Below are 11,669 nucleotides of genomic sequence, written 5' to 3' on the forward strand. Positions count from 1 at the left end.
TGAACATTCAGTGGATTATTAAGACTACTTTGGTGGAATTTATTTGCTTATCTTCATTTGAGGATGGAGTTTGTAAATAATTGCAATGTTGGTCAGATGGACAAAGCTAACTTTGATGTACAACTTAGATAGAGATTGTGAAGACCCCTTATAACGATCATTATTTTGTATAAAGTCTTGATTATATTCGTTTGGTGCGTTTTTTGTTTTTTCTGTCAATTGAAAGCTTATTTTGTGAGCTTCACCCCATGTTATTGGCTGTTCTACATCATTTTATTTTTCAGAAAGGCTGTACACCATCAAGTGAGGAGAAGAGCTCCCAATTTTGTAAGAATGATATAGTTGAAATGTTTCTTTGGGTATTTCCAATTCAAAATTATTTCAACCAAATCTTAGCTCTGCTCAGAGTCAATAGATTCTATCCAAAACTCACTAGTTTAATGCAGCAGTGTCATATATCAAAGCCAGGATTTAGTAATTCGTCTACATATTACTCACCAACTAGTGCTTGTAGTTAAAATCAAATTCCTTATAATCTTATCCCCAGATTTTTAGGTCAACATAAAAGTACACTTCTAACCTCTGTAGTGCGACATGCGACATTTTGTCTCATAACCAAAATTGTAGTGCTTGTCAATGATATAATTCCCATCTGCATGCCAAATTAATACTCTTCGTTCACCATGTGTATAGATATATTTGTGACACATACATGCATGCATGCATGCATGTATATATGTGATTGTATGTGTGCATGCACATATTGTACGTTGATTTGTACACATGTATGCATACACATATGTATGCGTTCATAAGATACATATACGTTAAAAATGGATATTAATTATTTGGGATAACTTGCAATGGAAATTCATAATGCTTAGGATGGAATACATCATATATAGATGTATGTGTTTGTGTATAGCATTATACTGGTACAAAATGTGTACAAAATGTAGTTATACAATGAAACAACACTTGCTGCCTTTCTTATGATACAAAGAATTGGCTGAGCCTCAGAAACTCTGAAAACTCAACATATATAAATAATATAGGTAGATAGCTAGATAGATATACATATACACATATATATATGTATGCATCTTACATTAGAATTGATCTTGTCAGCAGCTAGATAGATAGTGCCATGAGCTATCGTGATCTGTTAATAAATAAATAGATATACTAACCCTTCTAAAGCCTAATATACATATCAGCCTAATATACAATATATTTTGATGATCCATCTCTATCTTTCTCTCTCTGTGTAGTGTCTGGCACCCGATCCCTCTTTTCTTTCCATCTGTTTACCCTTTCCCTCACTATTCTTTTCTCATATATTGCAACCATAGCCCTAATATGTATATATATTTATATCAATCCATGGCATGGAAGAACCCATTGTAGAGGATTATTATAAGATTATATAAAGGCACCTTTCATCAGCTTAGCGACAAAAAAAACCATAGGTTATTGGGTAGTATATAAGCAAAATAAGTGAGAAATTTATATACCCTTGATCTCTGACCTCCCATTTTTTATCTTGACCTTTGACTGGCTCGGTTTGCCTTATCATGGCTTTGTTGTTGACTTTGATAACCATTTCAAGATGATATAATAGTTTAAAGATATTCATATATGTATTGTGATCTTTTCTTTTGTTTCCCTCAGCATGTCATCTAAATTCGCCCTTTCACTGTTCTTGTTTCTGTTGTGTTTTGGCTGGTTTTTACTTTTAGCGTTTGCGTTTGGACTTGAGGGCGGCTGTCGAGGATGGGTTGCTGTGCCAATTTCTCTTCCTCTGGTTGATGAACCAGTTATTTATTTGTTTCAATTGCAACCCTGTCTCCTGAACAAGCCTTGCCTTCTCATCCTCCTGAGCAACACCATATATTCATTAAGTTTGCCAAATCAACAATCAACAAACGAATGACAAATCAAGTTTGAACCATAATATCACCCCAAACCAATGAGTTATGAATCAAAATTTGCATCATAATGAAACTCAAAACAGAAAAATGAATTAATCAAGTTTGCATCAAAATCAATAAGTTCCAAAAGAAAAACAACTAAACTAGCCAAGTTTGCATCAATATGTCCCAAAATAAAATAAAATGAATTAATGAAGTCAGGGGCATCTTTAGCAAAAATATCAATAAATAAGTCTGCCTTCTGATCATTTGCTCGAGTGAAAACATTATTAATCTCTCATTTGGTCCTTCCCCTTCTAATATTTAATTTCTTCTCATGAAGATTCAGGGCTCAATATCGAACCAAGTAAAAAAGAATATGTGACCTGTGCTTCCTCAACATACCAAAAACAAGAGAACATGTTAGTTTGGCATGCTCACACATGAGGACATAATGCCCAAGAACTTTGATGAGGTTGGCAGGCTTTCATGAAATCCTTACACGTAAGGAACCATCACAAGCAACATTATTTTTTGCATGATCTTTGCTTGTGTACTCAACCACAAAACCATACAAGTCAGTGAAATTCAAACTCACTCATTCTTTATTTTAGCTTCTACTTTTGAATCTACCATTTAAAAATCCCTCACCCATACAATTGGGGAAGGTTGTTTATAACAATTGCTGGTTCCACAACTCATATGCATGTTGGTTCTCATAGAGATTAATATGTCATAACTCATCATCCACTGTAGCAATAATTATCTTCAAATTGAGATTGGAACTTGAAAAGGAATACAACGAATGCCATTTGCATGTTGTCCTAATCACGACATCGAGGACAAGGAGTATATATGACTACGATGTGAAACGTTGCTTGTGTACTCAACCACAAAACTGTACAAGTCAGTGAAATTCGAACTCACTCATAGTTCTTTATCTTAGCTTCTACTTTTTAATCTACCATTTAAAAATCCCTCACCCATACAAAATGGGGAAGGTTATTGTAACAATTGCTGGTTCCACAACTCATATGCATGTCGGTTCTCATAGAGATTAGTATGTCATCACTCATCATCCACTGTAGCAATAATTATCTTCAAATTGAGATTGGAACTTGAAAAGGAATACAACGAATGCCATTTGCATGTTGTCCTAATCACGACATTGAGGACAAGGAGTATATATGACTACGATGTGAAACGTTGCTTGTGTACTCAACCACAAAACTGTACAAGTCAGTGAAATTCGAACTCACTCATAGTTCTTTATCTTAGCTTCTACTTTTTAATCTACCATTTAAAAATCCCTCACCCATACAAAATGGGGAAGGTTATTGTAACAATTGCTGGTTCCACAACTCATATGCATGTCGGTTCTCATAGAGATTAGTATGTCATCACTCATCATCCACTGTAGCAATAATTATCTTCAAATTGAGATTGGAACTTGAAAAGGAATACAACGAATGCCATTTGCATGTTGTCCTAATCACGACATCGAGGACAAGGAGTATATATGACTACGATGTGAAACGTTGCTTGTGTACTCAACCACAAAACCGTACAAGTAAGTGAAATTCGAACTCACTCATAGTTCTTTATCTTAGCTTCTACATTTTAATCTACCGTTTAAAAATCCCTCACCCATACAAAATGGGGAAGGTTGTTGTAACAATTGCTGGTTCCGCAACTCATATGCATGTCGGTTCTCATAGAGATTAGAATGTCATCACTCATCATCCACTGTAGCAATAATTATCTTCAAATTGAGATTGGAACTTGAAAGGAATACAACGAATGCCATCTGCATGTTGTCCTAATCACGACATCGAGGACAAGGAGTATATATGACTACAATGTGAAATGTTCACAACCATCCGACGAATTGCTTTCTTGACATCACTTACCATTTGCACAACTCCAAGTGACGCCCACCTCTTAGGCCAATAAGTGTGTGCTCTTTACTAGTAGAGGAGCCTTTCTTGTAATGCTTATTTTGCGTACTACTTCATGTTTCTAGCCCTACGGACACCAAAATATCCTCATCACCTCTTTTAGTATAGCAAATGACACATCGGTTTAAGATATAGAACATGTACACAACTCAATTCAATTGTGGATTATATGTTCATGAGAAAGTTTCGAGTCATGTCTTGTTGATCCACGGACAATGACCAAGCGGAACGAGGATGCCAAGAACAGCAGGTTTTCACACAATTTCATTCCCACGAAACTACCTTGGCACAACTACAAGGTCCAAATGATGCGACTTGTCTAACCACATCTTATCATTGCCATGGTCTTAATCCGAAAGGGCAGGAATGAAGCTTAGGGAAGCCAGCAGCCCCTAGGCAGAGGAAATCGGATGGTTATCCGCTCTCCCAATCAAAAGATTGAGAATGAGCTGGGAACATCTCATGCTAACTATGATGTCCACTATTCGCAGCCACCGAATAATTACTTGATATCCGTATCTTAGGAACAAAATATATGCTATGATGTCCACTATGCGCAGCCACCGAATAATTACTTGATATCCGTATCTTAGGAACAAAATATATGCTATGATGTCCACTATGCGCAGCCACCGAATAATTACTTGATATCCGTATCTTAGGAACAAAATATATGTTCTTTATTTAGGAATAATTGCGACACGAAGAGAAATGTATGAACCACACACGTGGCGACATCCTCTGCAGCGGAGATCTCCCATGAACTACTCTTCCATGGTCACACGACTCAATGGAAACTCCAGATTTTCTCATCGGGGAGTCGAGTAGTTTTTATCCATTCAGGTTCATAATTGACTCTCTTAACAAGTAAATGCTGGCGTGAAAACCGGAATGGCTAAAAAATCTATGCTTTGTGGCGAAGTTCATCCGATACTGGTTTGAATAATCTTTCTAAGATATTCTATCTGGTTTTGACACCATATTAACATTGAGTTGTAGGTAAAAAATTAAAGCCTTTGCTTAGCCATTCCAACTAATAGGGGCTGGCAATTATTTGGGTAAGTGTATGGTTATATATATAGAGAGAGAAAACGAGAGAAGGGGGTGTTTTGGTATGGTTTAACAGATCCGGAGTAAGTTTTGCGATATGTACATTTATGTTTTGGATCGTAGGATAGGATCTCCTTTTATTTTATTTTTTTCAGGTTAGCAGGGGCTGTTTGTACATAAGCGGCAATGATCTGTATGTTTGCCTGTGTGCAAGTGTGTGTCTAATCTTATAATAAGTATGTCTCTATACCTCATTCAGATGTTAAATGGAAGAGTTTGAATTGCTCTCTATAAGCTATAAACCTTGCCAATTGTTTTTGTAGGATTTTCAAATTCGACCCTGGCACATCGCGGTATAAAATCATTAAGTTTATGCTGTGTTTCTTTTTTCGTGGGGGTATAACAAGATCATCACTACAGAGTGAGAGACTCTTACGAAGGCTTTATGCAATGAGAGTCAAATGGACAATGAGACTTTCATTCTTACAAGAAAGATTCATGGCGACACAGAAATGCTTGTTTATTCTGTTCTTTGCAAGAACGGGATAGTGATTAATGAATCTCTATCCATACTCTGCAAGAAAGGCAACGTAATGAATGAGTACTTTCTAAGGATAAGGTATATAACGCTAGTGGCACCGTCGTAAGCACCACCTTAAATGAAAAACCTGAAAATCGGAGGTCTAGATGTATATACTAAAAACAAAAGGTTATGTATCCTTGACATGGATAAGCAAGCATCCTAGAGAAGGGACTCACGCAGTATATCCTTCTAGATCTGTTGCATTATCGTCAGCATATATTGGGAAGAACCAGTACTTGATCAAAGCGTCCAAGTCATTAATCAAAGCAAGGAAGCAGAGACATCAAATTACTGGCAAATCAGTCATTAATTATGTATAGATAGGAGATTGATGATCTATTAAACAGACCAACATTAACTAATTCGCCATTAGTCAGCTATAGAAGATTGATGATATATACTATATCAATGCTTAAAAAACACAGTTACAATGCTTAGGGATAATGATGATGATGGTGATCGTGATGTAAAAACTCCTAAATACAGCCAAATTTCTCTTCCATTTTACCTGAAAAGAATCCCCTGAGATTCCCTTATCTGCCCTCCTCTAGTAGGGTAGTAGGGTTTTGGGGGAGGGGGGAAACCGATGGAAAGAAACACAGTGGGTATTTTGGAGATTTTCTGAAATAATAATGATAAGCAGAAGTTACAGAAGGCGTGTGCTTACCGTAGGATACGGCCATTTCGAGTGAGCATGCCACCATGACTTGAGTACAGAGGTGGTATCACCAGGTAGCTTCCCTGCTCTACGCTTCCGAAGAATTTCTTCTCTCACGTCCACAATCCTTTCTTTGTAACCCTAGAAACATTAATATCGATCCATAAGTCCAGGATCACGTAATAGTTAAGTGTCACAGTAGGTCGCGTTCTGTATCCAATGATTAATTAAGCACATTACGCAATTAACGACGGGTCTGTAGGGCATCACATTGCTGAAGAGGGTGGGGGGGGGGAGGGGTTCCCTCTCCCTCTCCCTCCGTTTTGATTCTCTCGATTCTTCAGTGCGTAGTTGAGATTAACAAATAAAGGAAGGAAAAGAGTTAGGCATGAAGAAAGGCATTTACGTTCTTCAGCTCGCTCTTGAGTTCCTGCCGGACACGTTCCATAAGGGTGCGCTCGGTCTCTGTGGGGATCAGAGGTCCGAAAGCTCCACTATCATGGCCCAAGCTGCAGTCAAAAGCTCCACCACCGCTGCCCTCAAACATCATGCTCGCGTCGCTCTCCATCATCAACCCAGCTGCTGAGGAGGAAGAAGGATCATCCATCTGCTCGTCATCGGACATGGTGGCCCCTGTCCCCTCTCCAGGAGACACACCTGTAGACGCAGAAATTGAAAGAACTCATGAGACATAAAATCTATGTGTTTTTCTGTGTTTTCTTTCTTCACACCATACTTGTACTTAGTAACTGTAGAGAACGTAATACTCAGGAAAATGGGTGTAGAAATTGGGGCTTCCTTATAAATACGTCTACCTCAACTGGATCATATTCATATGAGTCCATAAAAAGGAAGGAAAGGAAAGATTTTAGGTTTTCCTTTTAGATTTTCTCCGCAGAGTTAGGGTTTACGTACTGATATAGTGATTTAGAGATCAACATAGAGGAAAGACGATACGAGCTCGGAATTCACGATTTTTTTTTTTACCTGTTAGGGTTAAGAGGGATTGTTCGAGTTCCCAGCATGCCATCACAGCTTCCATTGCGTGCACCTTAACGTGCTGCTGGAGCTGTTCTTTAAATGTGCAGAGAAGAAGCACATAATGAGCCTGTAAAATAAAAGTTAAACAGTTGTGTATTTAAGATAACGGAAAAGAAGAAGGAATACAGGAGTTAAAGTTTAGTGTATTGGAAGAATTCTTCAAGCACAAATTTTGTTATCAAGGCAAAACGCTGCGGCGATGCAGCATTGCATAATTGATGATAATTTCGCGTCATGCTCATGCGGTAACCATGGTTTCTCCATTATTCCTACTCCTACATTTTCAATGTTACCTTACGAACTTGCCGTTTTAATAGATGAGAAGAAAATCGGAAGAAGGATACAAAGAAAACTCAGCCTGAAAGAATTGTAATATTGGCATAAGGTTTCCGAAATTGGGGAAATAGGGCCGACGGAGGGGAAGAAGAAACCATGGCTCCGCAAACACCACCACTAGTAGTCATTTCCTTCTTGGTGCTAATCCTCTCTTTGGGAAATGTATGCAGAAGAAAGTCAGATTCAGAGATAGAATGTGAAAATCAACAATATCTACGCAGAGAGAGGGGGGGATATATCTCGAGTCTCTATGGATTTGCAGAAAACCTACAAAAGTAATCGTGACAGCTCATAATGGCGTGGATTACGATTTATCATGATTATCCATGACCATCGCAAAAAAAACATTAACTAAAAATCTCTTGTGATTTAATTAACTAAACTTTCAGTTTGCACAGAAAGAAAACAAAGGGAGTCTAATATTCCATGTACCGGTTGAAGGATCGAGAATGTAAAATGGATAACATTGGTACGTTTAGGGTTTAGCAGAGAGAGAGAGAGAGAGAGAGAGAGAGAGAGAGAGAGAGAGAGAGAGATCAGCCCACTCTAAATGAAAAGGACAGCGCACGAATGCAGATGGAAGGAAAATGTTTCCAAGTACAAAAACTTGGACTTTGCACGCAGAATTAGAACTAGAAGGATCCATAAGAACCAGAGTTAGGGAAATGGAGGGAAAGTTTAGTAGCCATTCAAGATAGATGAGAGAGAGAGAGGAGGTCAGCTCACTCTAAATGAAAACGATAGTCCATGAATGTAGATAGAAAGAAATGATTCCAAAGTACAAAAATTTGAACTTTGCATGCGGAAGTAGAAGGGGCCATAAGAACCAGAGTTAGAGAAATGGAGAGAACGTTTTGTCGCCATTCAAGATAGATTCATGATGAAATGGACAAAATCCAACAGAGGCTAGGGTTTACCAAATGGAAGTATTTATAGCAATCTAGGATAAGATTAATGCTTTGATTTTTGCGAAGCGGAGAATTTGCAATGTTTCAGGATCAGACTTTATCGGCCAAAGTGGTGTAGAATTGGAAATCAAAGCGTCATAGTTTGCTTCATAGACATAGTTCAAAGCGTTCAGAACGTAAGAAAAGAAGAAGAAAGGACGTCCATTGTGTAGGAAGATTTAGGAAAGGTTCATCAAATGATCAAACTTGAAGTTCCATAATAGCCAAATGAAGAAACCAGACAAAGTAGGGTTATTCCAAGATGATTCAGTCTGAACAAGAAGTGGAAGCTAATATATTAATCTGCCAATAAGAAGTAGAAAGTCGACGAAGCTTCATTACTCTACAAATAAGAAGAGGAATAAAGAAGAATGGATGAGGCCCCATTGCACTCCAATGAAGAAAGAAGAAAGAAGACGAAAGTTCATTTCTTTTCAAAGAAGCAGAAGAAAGAAGAATAGATGGAGAATTGGAATTAGCAATCTCAGCTCCATGGCAACAAGCGTAATCAATCTCCATAAATGTATTAGAAGAAGGAGCTTCATTGCTTTCCGGAGACGCAGAAGAAAGAATAATAGAAGAAGAATTAAAATTAGCATTCTCGTCTCCATGGCAACAAGCTTAATCATTCTAGATATAAATATATTCTTTCTTGATGAACTGTTGAAGAATTATAGAGTTTTAAAATTTCTGTACTATATGTTATAATTTGTGTGGGTTAAATCCTGATCTGAAGTTCACAAGGATCTCTGCATCAAATTCTATTTATCCACAACAATGTTAAAAATTAGCGTCTCTACAGATATTACAAAAACAAAATTAAATGAACGTCATCGTCAGAGGCTAATAACATAAATCAGAAGAGACTAGATCAAAACTAGGCTTTTTCTCTCACTCTTATGCATAGAGAGAGAGAGAGAGAGAGAGAGAGAGAGAGAGAGAGAGAGAGAGAGAGAGAGAGAGAGAGAGAGAGAGAGAGAGACTGTGATAGAAGAGAATAATGAGCTGCCATTAGTATAAGATTATTCACCATGAATTGATCGAGTTCTTCTTTCTCCTCGCCAACTAGTGAACTGTTATGGCCGAGAAGCTCATACTTAGCGATAACCTGAGGAGCTTGAGCGATCTGAGCATCAATACGAGGTAACTGATCCACAGGAGTAGCAATACGAAGACAAGAAACATGAGCAGCCAGCAATTGACTGTACAAAGGATGCATCGATATGTCGGCTTTTAATCGTGAACTCCATAGATTATTGTTATTATTACTGTTGCTGTGATTGCTGCTGTTATTGTTCTGATGAATATTCTCTGCAGAAGGTTGAGGTCCGGCATGGCTGTGACCACCTGCTGCTGCAACTGCCGCGGCTTCTTCAGCATCGATCAAATCGCTGCTATTTGCAGTATCTGAGTGAAGGTCGACCATCAGGTTTCCATGGCCATGTCGAGCTGATGCAGAGCTGATCGGTGCTGATAATAATTTATTAGAATTAGGAGAGTTAAGGACAGGAATTATCTGATGGTGGTGTTGTGGAAGGTGGTTATGAAGATGAGAAGCAGCTGCAGTATTGTTAACGATGTCTGCAGAAGATAATTTGGTCGCCATAGACATGGTAGGTGAGGCGGAGCTCTGCATTAACCAAGGGTTGGGACTGGGGTTGGAATTAGGGTTATTGCTTGGGCTAGGGCTCGATTTAGGGTTAGGGTTGGAATCAGCAGAAGCAGAAGTCTGATTAAGGTGCAAGAAACTGCACTGCACGCACTGAGATCCAGATTCGGCTCCACACCATTTCCTGTGAAGCGATGCAGGGTTGGAAGCTTGATCATTTTCTGTCACCTACACAGACGGAAGACCATGAAGATTCAGAAGAAGATTCAGAAGGAAGGAAGGAAGAATCGACGATGGATGGGTGAAAATAACTGGAGAAGAAGAAAAGGCATTAGATACTACGAATAGCAAAATTATGATTTTACTTTCCTACTGTAGCAGAAGAGGCGGTTGAGAAATTAGGAAGCAGAAGGAGGAAGGTTTAAAAGGTTTAATGGAGAAGGGAAGGAAGAGAGAGAGAGAGAGAGAGAGAGAGAGAGAGAGAGAGAGAGAGAGAGAGAACCTGTGCAGCGCCGCTGAGCCAAGTGGGCGCAAGGAGCTTATTATTATTATTATTTGTAGGGGGAGGAGGAGTATTGTTATTGGAGTTGTTGTTGTTGTTATTATTGGAATTAGAATTAGCAGTAGAATTAGAATTAGGGTTTGGGGTCGTGGTAGCGGAAGGATCGTACGAGGTCTTGTCCTCCATAGCCACCGGCAGCAGCAGCAGAAGAAGAAGAAGCAGTCTGCAGAGAAAACGAAAACCCTAAAAAATAAAAGAAGAAAAAAAGAAGAAAAGAAAAGGGAAGAAGGGGAAAGGGTAAGAGGGGTAGAGGGGGGGGTTAATAATAATAAGTAGAATTCATGGTGGCAGGCAGTAAAGAAAAAATAAAGAAAAGCAAAGAAAGAAGGAAAGATAGAAAGGTGTTCTTCTGCAGACAATTTGAGACAAAAGAGAAGGCAATGGAAGCAGAAGCTCTCTCTCTCTCTCTCTCTCTCTGCGTCTGTGTGTGTGTGTGTGTGTGACAGTGAAGGGAAAAGGAAAGGGATGAAGGCAAACGAAGAAGACGACTTCTTTTAATTAATTCCATGTTTTCTTTATTCCTTATTTTATTTATCTAATTATCTCTCTTTATTTTATTTATCTAATTCTTAACAAACTTTTCCTGTTTGTTTTTTTCTTTCTTCTACCTTTCGGACCGCCTTTTCCTTCTCTTCCCCTTCATAATTAAATTCTTCTTCTTCTTTTTTATTGTGTCTTTTATTTTAAATAATGTCGCATTGCTTTTCTGCTTTTTCGTTCTTGCGTCGCCCCCCCCCCCCCCCCCCCTCCCCCGAAAAATCTGTGTCCTAACCAAACCCTCTTTTTTTTCATTTTGTCTTATTTTGCTTTTTCCTTCTTTTTAAAAAAAATAACTACTTTTTCTGGGTTTTCTTCTTCTGCATTTTCGTTTGGATTGTCTCATTTTGCTTTTGCTTTTGCTTTTGCTTTTCCTTCTCTCTTTTTTAAAACAAAATACTTTTTTTCACTTTTCTAACCAACAAACTACCGGGGTCCCCAAATAAATAAATAAATGAATCAATCCAAGCAAGCAATG

The 11,669-nt window shown here is 38.3% G+C and overlaps 1 protein-coding gene across 1 annotated transcript; it reads right to left on the reverse strand.

The window, feature by feature from the left end:
• Window positions 1-823: 823 nt before the first annotated feature.
• On the reverse strand, window positions 824-10,851 carry LOC147868224 (uncharacterized). Its single transcript, XM_087316726.1, has 6 exons — window positions 10,595-10,851; window positions 9,514-10,320; window positions 7,147-7,267; window positions 6,566-6,816; window positions 6,169-6,300; window positions 824-1,876 (listed from the first exon to the last, which is right to left on the reverse strand). The coding sequence occupies exons 1-6, from the start codon at window positions 10,778-10,780 to the stop codon at window positions 1,736-1,738; spliced, it is 1,638 nt and encodes a 545-aa protein (XP_087172852.1). The 5' UTR covers window positions 10,781-10,851; the 3' UTR covers window positions 824-1,735.
• Window positions 10,852-11,669: the final 818 nt, after the last annotated feature.

The sequence above is a fragment of the Azolla caroliniana genome, unplaced genomic scaffold (genome assembly GCF_043228905.1).
Source record: "Azolla caroliniana isolate FFs.n. ecotype wild unplaced genomic scaffold, voAzoCaro1.0.p SCAF_1, whole genome shotgun sequence".
Lineage (NCBI taxonomy): Eukaryota > Viridiplantae > Streptophyta > Polypodiopsida > Salviniales > Salviniaceae > Azolla > Azolla caroliniana.

What these genes read in the sequence shown, in the direction of transcription:
- LOC147868224 (XM_087316726.1), bottom strand. Translation starts at nt 10,780, where the DNA reads ATGGAGGACAAGACCTCGTACGATCCTTCCGCTACCACGACCCCAAAC. An exon ending in GGCTCAGCGGCGCTGCACAG is followed by an intron (nt 10,321 to 10,594) that starts GTTCTCTCTCTC and finishes CCGTCTGTGTAG; the next exon opens with GTGACAGAAAATGATCAAGC. An exon ending in AAGAACTCGATCAATTCATG is followed by an intron (nt 7,268 to 9,513) that starts GTGAATAATCTT and finishes TTTATTTTACAG; the next exon opens with GCTCATTATGTGCTTCTTCT.